Consider the following 16,955-nt stretch of genomic DNA (forward strand, 5'->3'; position numbering starts at 1 on the left):
TCTGATACTTGAAATGCTGCCATAAAACAGATGGAGAAATGTTTTCTCTTGCCCTAGAGGGCAGTACCAGAGGCAATGGGTTCAAACTCTGGCATAGCAGACTTAGGCCATGACTTTACTTCCTGGAATTTCAATGCTGCGGTGGCAATCTTCCAGAGTTTGAGTCAATTGGTCTAGTAAAGACCCGCATAATGGAACGCTGAAGGTGCCCCTGTTGATGCCAGAACTTCTACACCTCATGAAGAGTAAGGGAAATTGATGGGAGCATTTCTCCCATTGCCCTGCCACTGTAAGGATGGTGCCAAAGCTTGGCTTAAGGGACGTCGACTCCAGCTAGGTTTTTTATGTAGCTGGAATTACGTACTCTAAGCTGAGCTTTGGCTGTAGTGTGGACCTGGCCTTTGATTAACTCTCAGGAAAAACTTCAAAACTGTAAGAATGGTAGGACAATAGGACAGGTGCCTGGGGAGGTTGTGGAAGCTCTTTCACGGGAGGGTTTCAAAAGGAGGTTGGAGAGCCAGCTGTATGGGATGATTTGGACACAGCAAATCCTGCATTTTTGCAGGGGGCTAGACTAGACGACCCTTATGGTCCCTTCTAACCCTATGGTTCTAAGTCAACTAACCATTCTGTACCTCAGTTTACCATTCTATAAAATAGGTCTCATAATACTTAGTTATTGTAAGAGAGGTGCTTCATTCATTACTGTTTGCAAATCTCTTAGAAGCCCTTGGCTGGAAGGTGCTATGGCAGTCCAACATATTGCACTGGTTTATTCAGTCATGAGAGAGACGACATGATGGAGATGGGCCAGTGGGATATAGCACAAGGATTGATGGCTTTAAACAAAAGACAAAAACAAACTTCCTAATGCTACGAACAATCAGAGAGTGGGCAGACCCCAAAGGAAAACAATGAGACACCATTTGCATGAATGTTCAAAAACGTGGTGGCTAAGCCTCTTAATAGTAGAGGGGATGCATTTGGATGTCACGACATGCAAAATCCCTTTCACCTCTGGTTCTATGGACATCGTTGCATGCATTTTTAAGTTCAGTGTGTAGAATGCGTGTATTCCTTTCTTGTTGTATGTGTTGCCTATGCTAGTTTGTTTCGTATAGAAGAAAATGCAACACGGCATTTGCCCTGCAATTTTTCTTTACAAAGCGCATTCTACTTCTCAGCCCTCCTGGAAGTCTGGTGAGTTTGGAGAAAATGAGACACAGCGAGGTTAAATTCCAAATACACCTCGTGGTCTGTATCAGACAGAAGTCAGCAGTTCCTGGCTTCCAGTAGAGTGCTCCAACGATTGTCCTATACTGCTGACTCAGTAATGGGTGGAGGCCAGGACTCTGGAAAGGTTTTAAAACCAAACATGTCCTCTCTCTCGGTATGTCTGCACTATAGAGTTTGTTTGGAAAAATGGCTGTTTTTCTGAAAAACTTCAATTACGTCCACACTGCAATCCCGTTCTGAAAGAAAACTGAAAGAACTGAAGGGTTTTCCTGACATTGGTAAACCTCTTTCTACGAGGAAGAAGCCTTTTTCCAAAAGAGCTCTTTTGGAAAAAGGCATGTGTGGACGGGGAAGAGGAAGTTCTTTCGCAAGAAGAGGAAAAAGCACAGGTGCCCTGCTGGTCATTCCATCCATAGTAATCACCGCTTAGGTGTGTGATAACATCCATGTAGTATGGACACTCTCCGTTGAAAAAGCAGATCACTTTTTCGATGCGCTTTTGCAGTGTGGTTGCTCTCTTTCAGAAGAAGTTTTTTTAGAAGATCTCTTCTAGAAAAGATTCTTCCGAAAGAAACCTGCAGTCTAGACATAGCCTCCGAACACACAAGCACAAGTTATTCTGGGGTGTGGTCCAATTCTCAAGGATGTCAGTGGTCTTATACTGACATCACTGGGATTAGAGCAGACCCCCTTTCTGCACTTTTTACGGTTGAAAACATTCAGATACCCTCCCTGCTGGTACATGGTATATCTTTTTTCTGCTGGTGGCTGTATGACCGTAATGTTAATATTTGTAGCTGCAACAAAATTGAGGAAAAAAACACTGTACAAAATAAAGATGATGTAATCAAATGAAAGGGAATTTTGTACAGCATGGACTAAGATATATACACATGCAGTAGGTGTCTAGCAAAGTCAGTAAGCTAGGGACACCATCAATGTAAACAATTTAATTTTTTAGTTTCCTTGTTAGCATTAACCTGACATTTACCATTAGTTTACTTGTCTTTGAAAAGCAGGTGATTTAAATTGTTATGTAAATCATCTGTGCCCTTTAACAACTCTGGTTTGGAAAACAACATCCAAGATGCGTCCAAACCGGAGAACTACATTGTGTTTCTCACAACACAACGTAGTTCTCCAGTTCTCTTTCTTTCTCTCTTTCTCTCCTTCTTTTCAGTCTTGTGGTTTCAGGTACTAGACTGGGACAGCTTCCATTCATATAATCTCTGAAAATCAGGCCAGAAAGGAATATTAGGAAAAAAACAGGAAATTTGAATTCAGTTAACAAAGGCTCTATGTCTCAACATAATGGTGTCTTGTCATGTGATTCCTTCTCTGGAGATCCCTGTAATGGGCTGAATTAAACCTCCAAGAGATAAAATCCTGTTCCCACTGAAATCAATGTGGCTGTGTCTACACTGGGCCACTTATTCCGGAAAAGCAGCCGCTTTTCCGGAATAAGCTGCGAGCTGTCTACACTGGCCCCTTGGATTTCCGGAAAAGCACTGACGATCTACTGTAAGAAATCAGCTGCTTTTCCGGAAAAACTATGCTGCTCCCGTTCGGGCAAAAGTCCTTTTTCCGGAAAACTGTTCCGGAAAAGGGCCAGTGTAGACAGCACAGTAGTATTTTCCGGAAAAAAGCCCCGATCACAAAAATGACTCTCTGGGCTTTTTTCCGGAAAAGCGCGTCTACATTGGCCACGGACGCTTTTCCGGAAAAAGGGCTTTTCCGGAAAAGCATCCTGCCAATGTAGACGCTCTTTTTCTGGAAATACTTATAACGGAAAACTGTTCCGTTTTAAGCATTTCCGGAAAAGGGTGCCAGTGTAGACGTAGCCTGTGAGTTTTGCCATTGACTGCAGCAGGGTCAGGATTTCATTCTGCATTTGAACTTTGGGAAGATTCTATTCTGACTCTACCTAACGCGGTCTATACTCTTCTCTAGGCCACCTATTTAGAGCCCCGTGTGGATACAAAAATGTGGATGCACATCCGCCAGGCTCAATTCATCATCCAATCTGCATCTGCCCCACTCAACTCCTCATCTGAGCCGCAATCTGGATTTTACTTGCACCCACATAGCAAGCCATCTGGAGGAGAGAGGGGAGGGAGCACAGATAGGAGGGGGCAGGATTGTGCAGGGATGAGGCAGGTAACAGGAAAGCAGGGACTGGTGGTAAGGGGCAGCAAGGACCAGGGGCTGGGGCTCCGCAGGTCTATGCTCACTGGGTGTGTGAGGAGCGTGGCCAGGCAGGGACAACACTCGGCCTGTCCTGAAGTGAGATTTAGGATGGAGTTTGATGTGGCCTTTCCATGCCAGGGACTTACCCTGGTGTTCCCTCCCATCTGGCGGCCTGGTGAATGGGGTGGTGGAGAGCCCAGCACGGCTAACCTCTCCACTATCCATTCCACTCTCCATGGCTATTCCGGGCTCTCCACATTTTCTGTGAATGGGCGACAACGCCTACAGATCAGCCCACTGAGTAGCAACACGTTCTTTGTGGCTGTTCTCAGGTGGTTGGAATTGCATTCTAGAATTCTGGGATTGTTGAACACTCTTTAATTAACGAGGACACAGACACATACATTCCCCTTCCATTTGCAAACTTTACTCTCCTGGCTCCTTTAATTACTGATTGCTTTAGTGTTGATTATTTCACAGAAGGACTTTGAATCTTACTATCCTCAACTGGGCTTAATTGCCTCAGTAGGTGAAAGGGAGGTTATCAAGGCTGGTGTTTTATATGAGGTGTGTGCGCGCACACACGGTGCCATCTTTTGAGTGCGTTCCCTGAGAGAGCACCACTTGATCAAACCAATATTCCGTGTCCTTAATTAATTACCGCTGGTGCACCTTCTGTGTTTGAAAATTGCAGTGATTACTCCCCTGCTGGAAAAGCATTTATAGGATTCAAGTTCTTCATTGTGCTGCTGTCCAGCTGCAAATTGGCCTGCAGTCTGGCTCGTGCCATGGGCTCTGACCTCTGAAACGGCCCACTCTCATTTTTTTTTCCCTCCCAAACTAATCAGCTAGATAAACTATTTGCAGTTGGCTTTTGGGTCTTCTTGCCGCTCTTGCGGCTGCCTCTGTCTGAGTAATTAATGACCGCACCGTTTGTTTATGGTTTTGAGTCACTAATGCTGTTGGATAGAAATGTATTTTTACCTTTGGGACCTGCCAGTTTCCTGGTTCCCGTCCCACCTCACTGGCCCAGGTCAATTTTGTGTGTGTAAATAGATTTGTCCTGTAACAGTATGTGTGTGTGTGGGGGGGGGAGGAGGGGAGATTCTGCATCATTTATCAGTTCCATTGTAAATGCACTGGGTCGAATTCTTCCACTGATGTTCCAATGTAATGCAATGGAATCAATGAAGTTTCTCTGGGGTAGCTGAAGTTAGAGAATCTTCCTTCTCTTTTTATTGTCCATACAACCCTGGGAAGTGCCGAGTGCTGACATGTTCTGCACAGTCTTGAATTAACTTTGAGTGAGGTTAAACCTGATTGAACTGGGTCAGTAACTTTGGGGTCCATTGTAGTACAATGCAGTGTGTGTTATGGTGGAATTGTATCTATTTCCATGGAAAGGCTAAATAGGAGAGCAGCAGGGAGTGACTAAGCAAACTTACTCAGGTTGTGACATGCTCAGCAAAGCCACCGCCTGAAGAGGAGCACCTATATTAGTTCAAAGTGGAGTTTCCTAAGAATGACCATACTGGGTCCTTTTAGACATAAACACTCCCCTGGGACACCCTTCTTCATATGTTTAACACTTCCGCACCTCAAAGAATTCTAGTAGATTGGTGAGGCATGATTCCCCTTTAAAAATGCGGTATTGACTCTTCCCCAACAAATCGGCTGTGTCTAGACTGGCATGATTTTCCAGAAATGCTTTGAACTGAAAAGTTTTCTGTTAAAAGCATTTTTGGAAAAGAGCGTCTAGATTGGCACGAATGCTTTTCCGCAAAAGCACTTTTTGCGGAAAAGCATCCATGCCAATCTAGATGCGCTTTTCCGCAAGAAAACCCTGATCGCCATTTTCGCAATCGGGGCTTTTTTGCAGAAAATAAATCTGAGCTGTCTACACTGGCCCTTTTGCGCAAAAGTTTTGCGCAAAAGGACTTTTGCCTGAACGGGAGCAGCATAGTATTTCTGCAAGAACACTGACAATCTTACATGAGATCGTCAGTGCTTTTGTGGAAATTCAAGTGGCCAGTGTAGACAGCTGGCAGGTTTTTCCGGAAAAGCGGCTGATTTTCCAGAAAAACTGGCCAGTCTAGACACAGCCATCATGTTTATCTGTGAGTTTGATATTTTTGTTCATCACTATAGTTTCAACCAGTTTGCCTATACTAGCCTATAATTGACAGGATCACCTGTGGAAGCTTAAAGAAAAAACAATGCTACATTCTGCCACTGGTCAGCTGCGTGACCATTGGCAAATCACCTTACCTCTCTAAGTCAGTTTCCCCATTAATAAAATGAAGATAACAATGCTCACCTCCTTTATAGAGAACTTGGAGATATATTGATGAAAAGCATTATGTAGGAGATAAGTGGTGTTACCAACATGTACATTATACTGTTCCATATATATCTAAATTTGGCCCACTGACATATGGGACCCCTTTCATCCATGGAAGAAAGATCTCTTGTTGCCTTCAGGTTCTCATCACATGGAGCAGAGTGGAGCGCGGTTTATGATTTAAGGTCCGTATTGGATGAGAACTCTTGGGGACAGTCCTCCTTGACCTGGAAGGCAGTTTTCCCTTGGGAGGCTCTGATCTTACCAGGAAAATACTAAAACAAGTCTGGGGGGGAAAGAAAATACACTTGTCTACCCAGGTTGTGCTTTCTAAGGACTTGGCCGAAGCTGTAGAGCAAGTGGAAAGGAATGAAGCACTCTGTGAGATGGAAGTGGAGGGAGAGGAGGAACTTGGTTCATTCACCTAACCCTGCAGTTTGGTTTTCTGGGACTGGTAATGAAGTAGCTTGGACAGGTTTTCTCACCGGTTCTAGTCCATTCCTCCTACCCGGTAAGCAGTTTCTCCATTCCACTGCCCAGGAGTGCCCCTGGCAAACGCACCCTTGCAAGTGACCATGGCATTTGGTGCGTGCACTGGATGCCCATGTGCAGATGATATCGTGTTCTACCCTGACCTCATACTGTGAGCACTTTGACAGGGATGTCCATGTTGCCTCTAGCATGACACACCACATTGCTTTTCCACAACCCTTCCTTCACCGAAAACTGCAAGGAGAGGAGAATTATTCAAAGGCACCTGTTCTCATAGATGCAAATGTCCCTTTACGTTGCCAGAGCGAGGTAAAGCAACCTTAGTGGAAATGAGAATACGACCCCATCTGTTTCTCTCTCCCTTGGACTAGGGAAAGAGTTTTCTAAATCCATTCAGCACGAGTGGTGTTACACTTGGGAAGAAGAATGTGTCCAACTTCCACTGAGGTATTAGACGTAGGTAGCGTAGCCAAAAGTCCATTCCACAATATCATGAGGATGGGAGCTATATGAACTTTTTGGCAGCTTGGAGAGGAAAGTCAGAGATATCTGCTGCATCTCTTGCCTGTCTTAATCATGGTGAGTGTTCTTGTCCTTGTTCCACCCAGGTGCATCTTGCGATAGATAAATTATACGTCAACATGAATGGAGGACCTGAGTACAGGAGCTGTTACAAGACAAGTTTGGTTCAGTGACCCTGGACAATATCTTGTGCGTTCACAACCTACCTGTACTGAGTAAAAATTTGCATATTTTCAGAGCGTGCGTGTGAGAGAGAGGTCCCTGCACCAATTTGTCTGTTTTAATTATAGATGCTCTACCCACTTTCTAATTGCTTCTTCATCAGGAAGTAGCTTGTTTCTTTTTTCCCCCTTAGAAACCAAAAATAACCCACTTTTGTTTGTTTCTCTAAATATATTTTTCTCTTGCCCGTGAGGAGGTAATTATTTCTATTGTTACATGAAGATGGTGGCCAACACAGGAGGAATAATTGGAGCAGATGGCTGTGAATGCTTCTCATCTAAAAGACATCTAGTGTAATAAAATAACCACCCCCCTCTTCTTTGTCTCCTCCAAATATGTGCTTTGCTTTCCTTCAGGTAGATTGAAGGGGTGTGGAAATGGTTTCTATGGTGAATTAAATTGAGGAGCTGTCAAGAGTTCACAGCCCGGAAAGTGAGTTCCCATGTATTCCATCACTGAAATTAAGTGTTTTCAAATGTGGTGCGGAGTACTGGGTCCATGGCATGGGGAAATGTACACTGTATTCCATCACTTCAAATGTTAACCTTGTCTCTCACTGGTGACTGGAAACAGAAACACTTGCTCTACACTTGCTACTTAAATGGCAATCTGTCACTACGGCAGAAAAGGCTTCCTCACGCGTGTCAATCTCTCCGATGTGGCTGTGGTGCTCAAAACCTTTGCTTGTTCATTGCTTCATGACCAGGAGTGGGGAATGGCTATGTTATTTACAGGTGTGGTCCTCTGCCACACAGTAGATAATAGGTGGTTATAGGAATATTTTTGTATGCAGGAAAGCAAAAGTTATACCTGTAGTCCAGCACCCTCAGGACATGATGGGTGCCAAGCTGAGAATATGCCAAACCATGGGCACTCAATACTGTAGCGAGTGGGAAAAAATGGAACAGAGTTTACAAGGCTTAGTAATGTCCGACTGTACTGATACACTCTATATAAGCCTATGCCCAGCCAATACTTATCAGCAGTCTTCATAACAAAGTGTTAGTGTTACTCAATAGAACTGTATTGGCACCAGGAACTAAGTAGATAAAGCATAAAAACCATGTTTATGCTGAGCAGCATTACCAGTTCTTCCACTACTTACTGGGGTGCTAGGAGACATTTAGGGAGAAATTAGAGCTAAATTACAGCATAGAACATCAAGAGCCAGGACTGGAGGCTGAAAACAAAATTTATGGGACCACAGGAATTTTGGCCACACCCATGATAAGTGGACATCGAGCTAACTAAAATCGTTCCAGACTACAGATGTTGCTGGAGCAGAGAGTGCCGGATAAGATAGGTTCAGCCTGTAGTGGTTATTTAGGTATAAATATTAGCTTTGTGCTCAGCATCGTATACGTATATATAAGTCAGAGGGTGGTGAAATCCTAGCTCCAATGAAGTCAAAGGCAAAACTCATGTAGAGTCAGAATGTCACTTGAAGTCTCCAAAAGCCGGTAACGTAAATGCAGTATAGAGGATAGGCTGTGGGTGAAATTACTGGCAATGTGCTTTAGAGTTGGGCTCATGATTGCTGTTTACTATAGTGTCTTTTAAGTTGTTGGTCGTCTTTGATCAGCTTAACAGGTGACGCTTACTGGGTAATGGTTAACCATTACCTGCGAGCAGGCTGTGAGTGGAGGGAAGTGGCAACCTGGGTCGGGGGAGAAGGGGAGGCTGGAAGAAATTACCCAGGAAGTCTTTGGAATCTCCTTCATGGGAGGATTTTAAGAACAGATCAGACAAACACCTGTGAGGGATGTTCTACATCAGGGGTTGGCAACCTATGGCTCACAAGCCAAATATGGCTCAGTACAGAGCCAAATATGGCTGGGGGAACAGCAGCACACAGATGAGCTGCCTGGAGGCTTTCCCTGCTGCTCCACTGTCCAGAATCTGGCTAATGGGGCAGCGGAAGGGCGTGCCTGGGACATGGTGCTGGAAGCGCCGTGGGGCGCAAAAGCAAGTAAGTGCCCCCCAGCCCCTCATGCCCAGGCCCCATAGCCCAAACTCCTCTTGCACACACCCCCCACCAAGACTCCGCACCCCAAGGCTGCTCCTGCACCGTCCCCACTGGCCAGACACCTACCACCAGTGTATTCCTGCATCGTCTTCTCTGTTTGGATACCCCACCCCCAGCCTGCTCTTGCACCCTTCCTTGTTTCTGTCCTCTCCCCCATGGCCAGACACCCAACTACCATTCTGCACCCCACTTCCCGCCCAGATCCTGCACCTCCATCGCGATCCCACTCACTGGCAGCTCTGTCCCACACACTGAACCCCTCATATCTGGCCCCATCCCAGAGCCTACGGGGGTCCACAAAATCCACTAACCCTGGAACCCCAGAAGAGTTAATCTGGCCTGAGGCTTTGAACCTCAGTCCTCCCTGATCCTCCCACCATGGGGCTGGAGCCACCTCCGTTGGGCCACCTGAGTGAGGGTCGGGGATTTGTGGAGGAGATTTTTTACTTCTCACTTGTGTAGTCCCTGACTTAATTTTCTGTGGGTCAGTGGCCTCTGACCCAAATCAGGGTCCCCACCCCTGCCATAAGTAAAGATCACTGTGACGGGGCGGCTCCGCTCGTGGCGGAGAGCCCCGTCTCAGCCGCCATGTACAGCGGGAGGCAGAGCGCCCCCCGCCGCTGTCCGCGGTGTTCGGCGGCGGCGGGGAACGCGTCGGCCTCCGGCGCGCCGGAGGACGTCATCCGGGCGTCCCGGAGCCCAGGCCCCGTTGCCCCGGCAGCAGGCAGACGCCCCGGCGTGAGGGGCGGGGACGCCGCAGGACGCCAGGGCCGCGCCCCCGGCGCCAACTTTAAAATGGGACCGCGGCCCCACGGGAGGGGGGTGCAGACCGCAGGCGGAGGGCAGCGCCGTGCAGGGCCGCGCAGCGCAGCACCCCACCGCACAGCACCCCACCGGCCAGAGGAGCAACGCCGAGGCCGCAGACCAACCCCCGGCTTACGGATACCCCGGACCGCAGCGAATTGGTGAGCTCGGGAGCAGAAGGGGAAGGAAGCAGCCCAGGGCAGAGTCAGGGATGACTGGTGGGCTGACGAGTTAAGGGGTCGTACCCCGTCAGCCGGGTTCGGGTCGCTTGGACCAGAACCCTTAGGGCCCTGGGCTGGGGCCCGTGAGAGTGGGCGGGCCCGGGCCCCCCTTCCCCTCCTGCCTGGTTTCGGGGGGGGAAACCGAAGACGAGAACGTGAATAAGACTGACCAAGGGAGCTCGGGACTCAAGGACCATTGCGAGCCCTCCGGGCAAACGCCGCGGGGCGGCGTGTGGGCGTCACAATCACGTTGAAACCTTTTGTGTTGGACATAATATTTTACTTAATTTAAAATGAAGATTGGTAAACTAACATGAGAACGTTGAAGTGCTAAATCTGTTTAATGATTTTGAATATTTCCTTTCTTGCTGGTTAAATTAAATCGTTCTCCCTAGCTGCAGCACTAGCAAAATGGCTCGGGAGCTGGTGGTCTGTGGAAAGGTTTGCATTAAGCCGGGTGGCCAAAAAGCATGAGAACCACTGCTTAAAACAGACAGGCTGGGGCACTTTGCTTGTTTAAAGGGATGGCTGAGGGCGTGCTGTGGGGGACGTGGGCATGCTCCTAGCTGGGATAGTGAGAGGGCTGGTGGTGGTAGATGCCGCAGTCTATCCCCAGATGTTATGCTCCTGGGGCAGATCCCACGGCCCAGCCACAGTGGCCCTGTGATTGCTGCAACAGCCTGGCTGTGGTAGTCCAGCTTGGGCTCCAGCTGCAGCAGCCTGGCCAACAAGGCCCCAATTAGGGCCCAGCTCCCATCTGGCTACAGCATCCTGTTGCAGTCTGGCCCCCACCTGGCTGCAGGAAGGGCTGGCAGTGGCCTCCTTCTGCTGTGGCACTGAGGGGAGACCATGGTCTGCCTGTGGAGATCTTGGCCTGGCCCCTTGTCCAGCCGCTGCTGCATGAGTGCAGCAGCTGAGCCCTGGCCAGGTAAGATAATCCAGCCCCAGGGCCTCCCCCATCAATTCTACTTTCCACCCCCAGCATCCTGCCCTGCCCCTCCCGTACACCCCAGCCTCCTCCTTGAGCCCCTCATGCACTCCAACCCTGATTCCTGCACCCCCACATCTACAAATCCCCAGCAGCAGCAGAAGTTCCATTAAATAAAGTCTGTGAGTACAATGTTTCATTTATGCTATTATTATTAATCATATCAATTATCAATAATATTACTTTGTATATTTTCAGTCATGAAAATGGGCAGGGCTCGCTGAACCATGGCGAGTCCCGCTCGCCAGCCGCGCTGTCCAGCGATCTGCGCACGTGCAGATCGCCCGAACCCGGCTCTTCCGGGTTGCAATCTACTCGCCACGGGCGAGTAGATTGTATTATTTGTCGAGCCCTGAAAATGGGCATTCTTATACTGGTCCTCTGTTGACCACTTGTTCTGAATTTTGATGTAGTTTGGCTCTTTGGTTTGAAAAGGTTGCTGAAGCTTGGTCTAGCTAGTACTCAGTCCTGCTTTTGATGGCAGGGGCTGGACTAGATGACTTACTGAAATCACTTCCAGTCCAACATCCTTATGATTTCTGTGAATGTGTAGAAAGCAACAGCACATAATTAGCACTATTGTAAATAAATAGTGGTATCTGGTGTTGACAATTGTATAGTCAATTTCTTGACCACACTTTAGTTCATGATGAAATGAAATATATACAAGAGACCAAATAATAAACATGACTGACATTAGTTGCTAAAAGCCAATAATAATGTAGTGTAGGAAACCGCGGGGGGCTGAACAAAGACCCCAGCTATCTCACCCATTACAAAGATAGCTTCCCCAATTATCACCTCTAATACTATTAACTCATAGACATCTACCCTTCCCCACCTCTAATATCAATAACTCACAGGCATTCAACTTCCTTTCCCCCCGCCCCTGCATTCCCCTTCTGTTCTGAAATGTGATTTGTCCTTTTCATATGTGTTCATTTTTTTTTAATTGTATTCTTTGGTATATATGGCTGTGACTATTTTCTTCCACTATTTGATCTGAGGAAGTGGGTCTGGCCCACGAAAGCTCATCATCTAATAAACAATCTTGTTAGTCTTTAAAGTGCTACATAGTCCTGTATTTTGTTTCAGCTACACCAGACTAACACGGCTACATTTCTATCACTATTCTATATGGGTATGTCTACACTACCCCGCTAGTTCGAACTAGCGGGGTAATGTAGGCATACCGCACTTGCAAATGAAGCCCGGGATTTGAATTTCCCGGGCTTCATTTGCATAAGCGGGGAGCTGTCATTTTTAAATCCCTGCTGGTCCGAACCCCGTGCAGCGCGGCTACACGGGGCTCGAACTAGGTAGTTCGAACTAGGCTCGTGGAACGAGGTGTACCGGTAGTTCGGAATAGGAAGCCTAGTTCGAACTACCTAGTTCGAGCCCCAGCGGGGATTTAAAAATGGCGGCTCCCCGCTTATGCAAATGAAGCCCGGGAAATTCAAATCCCGGGCTTCATTTGCAAGTGTGGTATGCCTACATTACCCTCCTAGTTCGAACTAGGAGGGTAGTGTAGACATATACCCTATTACACCAGTTACTGGGAAGCTGTCTTATGCAGCATTGCTGCATTTGCCTTATGCAGTATGTATATTCCCAGAGTTACATGTCAAAAGCAATCTTTTTATACCTTACCTGGTTGCAAGTAAAAGGTCCAGTATATATAATCAGAAACTAGGCTTTTTTTTTTTACCAATCAGCGTTTTACCTTGTTTTTCTGGTGCCATGCTGTACCTCTCATCTCTTTGTTCTGAACACATGCATTCCAGGTATGAAAAGGGTATGAAAGCATCTCCTAGGTTTGTACTAGGTCAAAACAATCATAGGTCTTGTTCTCTTTCTTTGGGATATTCCAGTATTGGCCGGGTAGTATAACTCCCTGCTTATTGCTACGATAAAATAATCATCTGTCCTGATCTTATGTGCTTACTTCAGATAATGCAAGGTGTTATTGGATGCTGAGCATAAGAGAATAGGATTATAATAAAGTTCACCAAGGCATGTGTGAATGTGCACCACAAGTAGACATAAAAAAATCTAGCTGTGTTCTCTCATGCTTATACATGTCTGACTGCCCCTTGAGTTATCTTTTAGTGGTTCCCTGGTTTCTCATAGGCATCATGGCAGAAGTGGATTTGAAAGAGGGGCTGTGAAGGAGGAGAGAGAGTAGTAGTTTTAAGAATCTGTTAAGGTTGCAATCTGTCTACAAGTTCCTTGGAACAGATTCTGCTCTATTAGGGTACATCTACACAGCAACGTTATTTTGGAATAACTGAAGTTATTAGGACTATAACAGTTTAAAGAGAAGCTAGATAATTTCATGGAGGTTAGGTCCATAAAAGGCTAGTTGCCAGGGGATAGAAATGGTGTCCCTGGACTCTGTTAGTCAGAGGCTGGAGAAGGATGGCAGAAGACAAATTGCTTGATCATTATCATTGTCTTCGGTCCACCCTTTCTGGGGCACCGTGTGTTGGCCACTGTCGGCAGACAGGCTACTGGGCTAGATGGACCTTTGGTCAGACCCAGTACGGCCGTTCTTACGTTCTTATGTAAAATAACATAGTGAACATCTACACTTCAAACCTTTATTTCAAAATAATGTTGAGCTGGAGGACTTCTTACTCTGACTCATGGTAACCCTCATTTTATATGAGTAGGGGGAGTCGAAAGAAGAGCGTTCTTCTTTCGACTTCCTACTGTGTAGACAGCACCAAAAGCCAAATTAAGCAATTTCAACTTCAGCTATGCAATTGACGTAGCTAACATTGCGTAGCTTAATTTGACTTTTGCCCTGCTGTGTAGACGTGCCCTTAGAGGGCAGCATAGGAGAAGGCTGGAGAACTTGTATGGGCATCAGCATTTTTCTCCAAGGGATTGCGTCTGTCAGGAAGTTAGTCCGTTTCCTTGCTGCTTGTGGTAATCATAATCCAAAGAGAACTGTGAAAATTGCAACGCTAATTGCCCTTCCCCGAACCAGTTGAGTGCTGTGTTCTGTTCCTGCAGGTCTGACTCCAGGAATCTGTTTCATGATGGGGTATGTGTACCCATGATCCTGAAATCAGCCAAACCTTCAATGCAAAGGAAGTTCAGAATTGAGGGAGGGAGGATAAGAGTCAGGGTCTGTTTCACTCTTGGTGCTCATCTAAGCTATTTGCCTGCTGTTTGGCAATTAATCAGGATTCTTTTTCTTCCCATGCTTCACTCAGCAATAATAGGTGAGACATCGAGGGGAAGGCAATCAAAATATCCAACAAGCAGAGAGGCGGGAAAAGGGATTGGAATAGAGAATATCCTAATAACCAGGATAATGGGCAGCAATGCTTTTGAAAAATGCTCCCAGTTCTTCAAAGCAAACTAACACTTCTCCGGCAGAACATTTTAATTCCCACTATTGGAGGGGTGGGGGGAAGATCATCATTGTACTGGGATTAAATACAATTCTGGTTTTAAAGAAGAAAACATACACCAAAATACTTGGATTCCTGCCTCTCCCTGTTGCTATATATAAGGGGGAGTGGGTTGAATATTGGGGGGAAAGACATACTGCCCAAGTAGTCTAGAAGAAGAAACATTGCCAAAGAAAATGAACTTCACTTAGGCTATGCCAGATTAAACTTGGGTCCATTCTCCCTTGTCGTCATCAGGCATGTACCTCCAGGCTTGGCCACACCAGGAGGTTAGTATCAGGACCTGCATGACCACACTTAACATTTGTTTGAAAGTTCTTTCCAGTTAGGAATTTTTTAATCCAAAAGTTTAATTTTAAGACCCTTATTTTCTTTTTCAGAAGCGCCTTCCTCTCCAATTCTGTGGACGATGGTCCAAAAACTCCAGCTGGCTTGATGGGCACCTGCCACAAGATGGCGATAATGTCACGGTAGAAAGAGGCCAGACCTTGCTGGTGGATACCACCACTGGCATCCTCAACTTTCTGCATGTCAAAGGTCTGAGGAGGTTTTTGTTTGTTTCTTTCTTTCAGGCTGTAGAATTTCATTCTTTCCCCTCCCCCCTTCAAATATATTATGTAAGGCACCTGGTCAGGCAGGAGCCTAAGAGACAGAGTGTCAGTGTTTGGTAAACATAGTGGGGATGGGAGGGAGGATCAGTTTAATTATTATGTATGCAGAAGGCATCGTTTATGCCGTTTGAGGCATAATGACAATCTGAGTAGGAATGCTTTTATTCCTGACGGCTGAAAGCACTGCTCTTCTGCACGGTGATGAGGGATAATAGTGGTACTGGTAACAATAATCAACTGTGTCTTGTGGGGTATCTTTGATGCCAGGGTATTGCAAAAGCTGTTACAGAGCTAATGATGTTGTTGTAGAATTACAGCCTACAGTTACAGCATGTAATAAAGAAGCCAAGATTGTAGCACTCCGTAGGTCCTGTGTAACTACAACGGCACAATTAACAGAGAGCACTTCAGGTCTGCAGTACTTATACATCCCACGTCAAATTCAGAAGAATGGCCACGTTGGGGCAGACCAAAGGTCTATCTAGCCCAGTATCCTGTCAGCTGACAATGGCCCCAGAAGGAATGAATAGAACAGGGAATCATCAAGCACTCCCACCCTTGTTGCCAATTCCTAGTTTCTGACAAACAGATGCTAGCAATACCATTCCTGCCCATCCTGGCTAATGGCCGTTGATGGACCTGTGCTCCATGAACTTTTCTAGCTTTTTTTAACCCTATTAAAAGCCTGGCCTTCACAACATCCTCTGGCAAGGAGTTCCACAGGTTGACTGTGCATTGCATGAAGAAGTACTTCCTTTTGTTTGTTTTAAACATGCTACCTATTAATTTCATTTGGGGATCCCTAGTTCTTATGTTTTGGGAACAAATAAGTAACTTTGCCTTATTTACTTTCTCCACACCAGTCATAGTTTTATAGACCTCTATCATATCCCCCCTTAGTTTTCTCTTTTCTATTCTGAAAAGTCCTGGTCTTTTTTATCTCTCTTCATATGGGACCTGTTCCAAACCCCTAATCATTTTTCTTGCCCTTTTCTGAACTTTTTGCAATGCTACGATATCTTTTTTGAGATTAGGTGACCACATCTGTATACCATATTCAAGGTATGGGCATATCATGGATTTATATAGAGGCAATAAGATATTTTCTGTCTTATTCTCTATTCCTTTTTAAATGATTCCTAATATTCTCTTTTCTTTTTTGACTACTGCTGCACACTGAGTGAATGTTTTCAGAGAACTATTCACAATGACTCCAAGATCTCTCTCTTTCTCTTGAGTGGTTATAGCTAATTTAGTCCCCACCATTTTCTACGTATAGTTGGGATTATGTTGTCCAATATGAGTTACTTTGCATTTATCAACATTAACATTAATTTGACATTTTGTTGCCCAATCACCTGGTTTTGTGAGATCCTTTTGAAGCTCTTCACAGTCTGCTTTGTTCTTAAGTATCTTGAGCAGTTTAGTATCATCTGCAAATTTTGCCACCTCACTGTTTACCCCTTTCTTTAGATCATTTATGAATATGTTGAATAGGACTCCTTTTTTGAGGAGTAACGTTAGTTCGGACTAAGGGCTTTAGTCTGAACTAACGCGTCCCGGCGCTCACTTCCTGGTTCCAATCAGCAGTGATTCAAACTAGCGTGCCAGTGAGATCATGTTAATGAAGCGCGGGATAATTAAATCCCCGCTTGATTAACTACTTTGGTTGTCTCCATTTGCATCCCTACTCCGAACTAGGGATGCGGTGTAGACGTACCCTAAGGTGCAAGAGGACTATTTGTTGTTTTTAAAGTTACAGACTAATGCAGCTACCCCTATGAGATCTTTTAATCCATTATAGTCCATGAGAGGGCCTTCCATCTTATCTCATGACAACTTACTGAAGAGCCTTTGGTGAAAGACTTTTTCAAAGGCTTTCT

General features: G+C 45.8%; 1 protein-coding gene across 15 annotated transcripts in view; it reads left to right on the top strand.

Annotated features, from left to right (window-relative positions):
• Positions 1-16,955, top strand: part of PKHD1 (PKHD1 ciliary IPT domain containing fibrocystin/polyductin) — a 417,767-nt gene that overhangs the window by 130,941 nt on the left and 269,871 nt on the right. For all 15 annotated transcript variants that reach the window (XR_012902469.1, XM_075923353.1, XM_075923339.1 and 12 more), the window contains one exon: positions 14,842-14,998. Coding sequence is in view for 14 of the 15 variants with exons in the window: in XM_075923353.1 (XP_075779468.1) it covers positions 14,842-14,998 (157 nt within the window). In the remaining variant the exon portion in view is untranslated. The remainder of the gene's footprint in view (positions 1-14,841; positions 14,999-16,955) is intronic.

This window comes from Pelodiscus sinensis, chromosome 3, assembly GCF_049634645.1.
Source record: "Pelodiscus sinensis isolate JC-2024 chromosome 3, ASM4963464v1, whole genome shotgun sequence".
Classification (NCBI taxonomy): Eukaryota; Metazoa; Chordata; order Testudines; family Trionychidae; genus Pelodiscus; species Pelodiscus sinensis.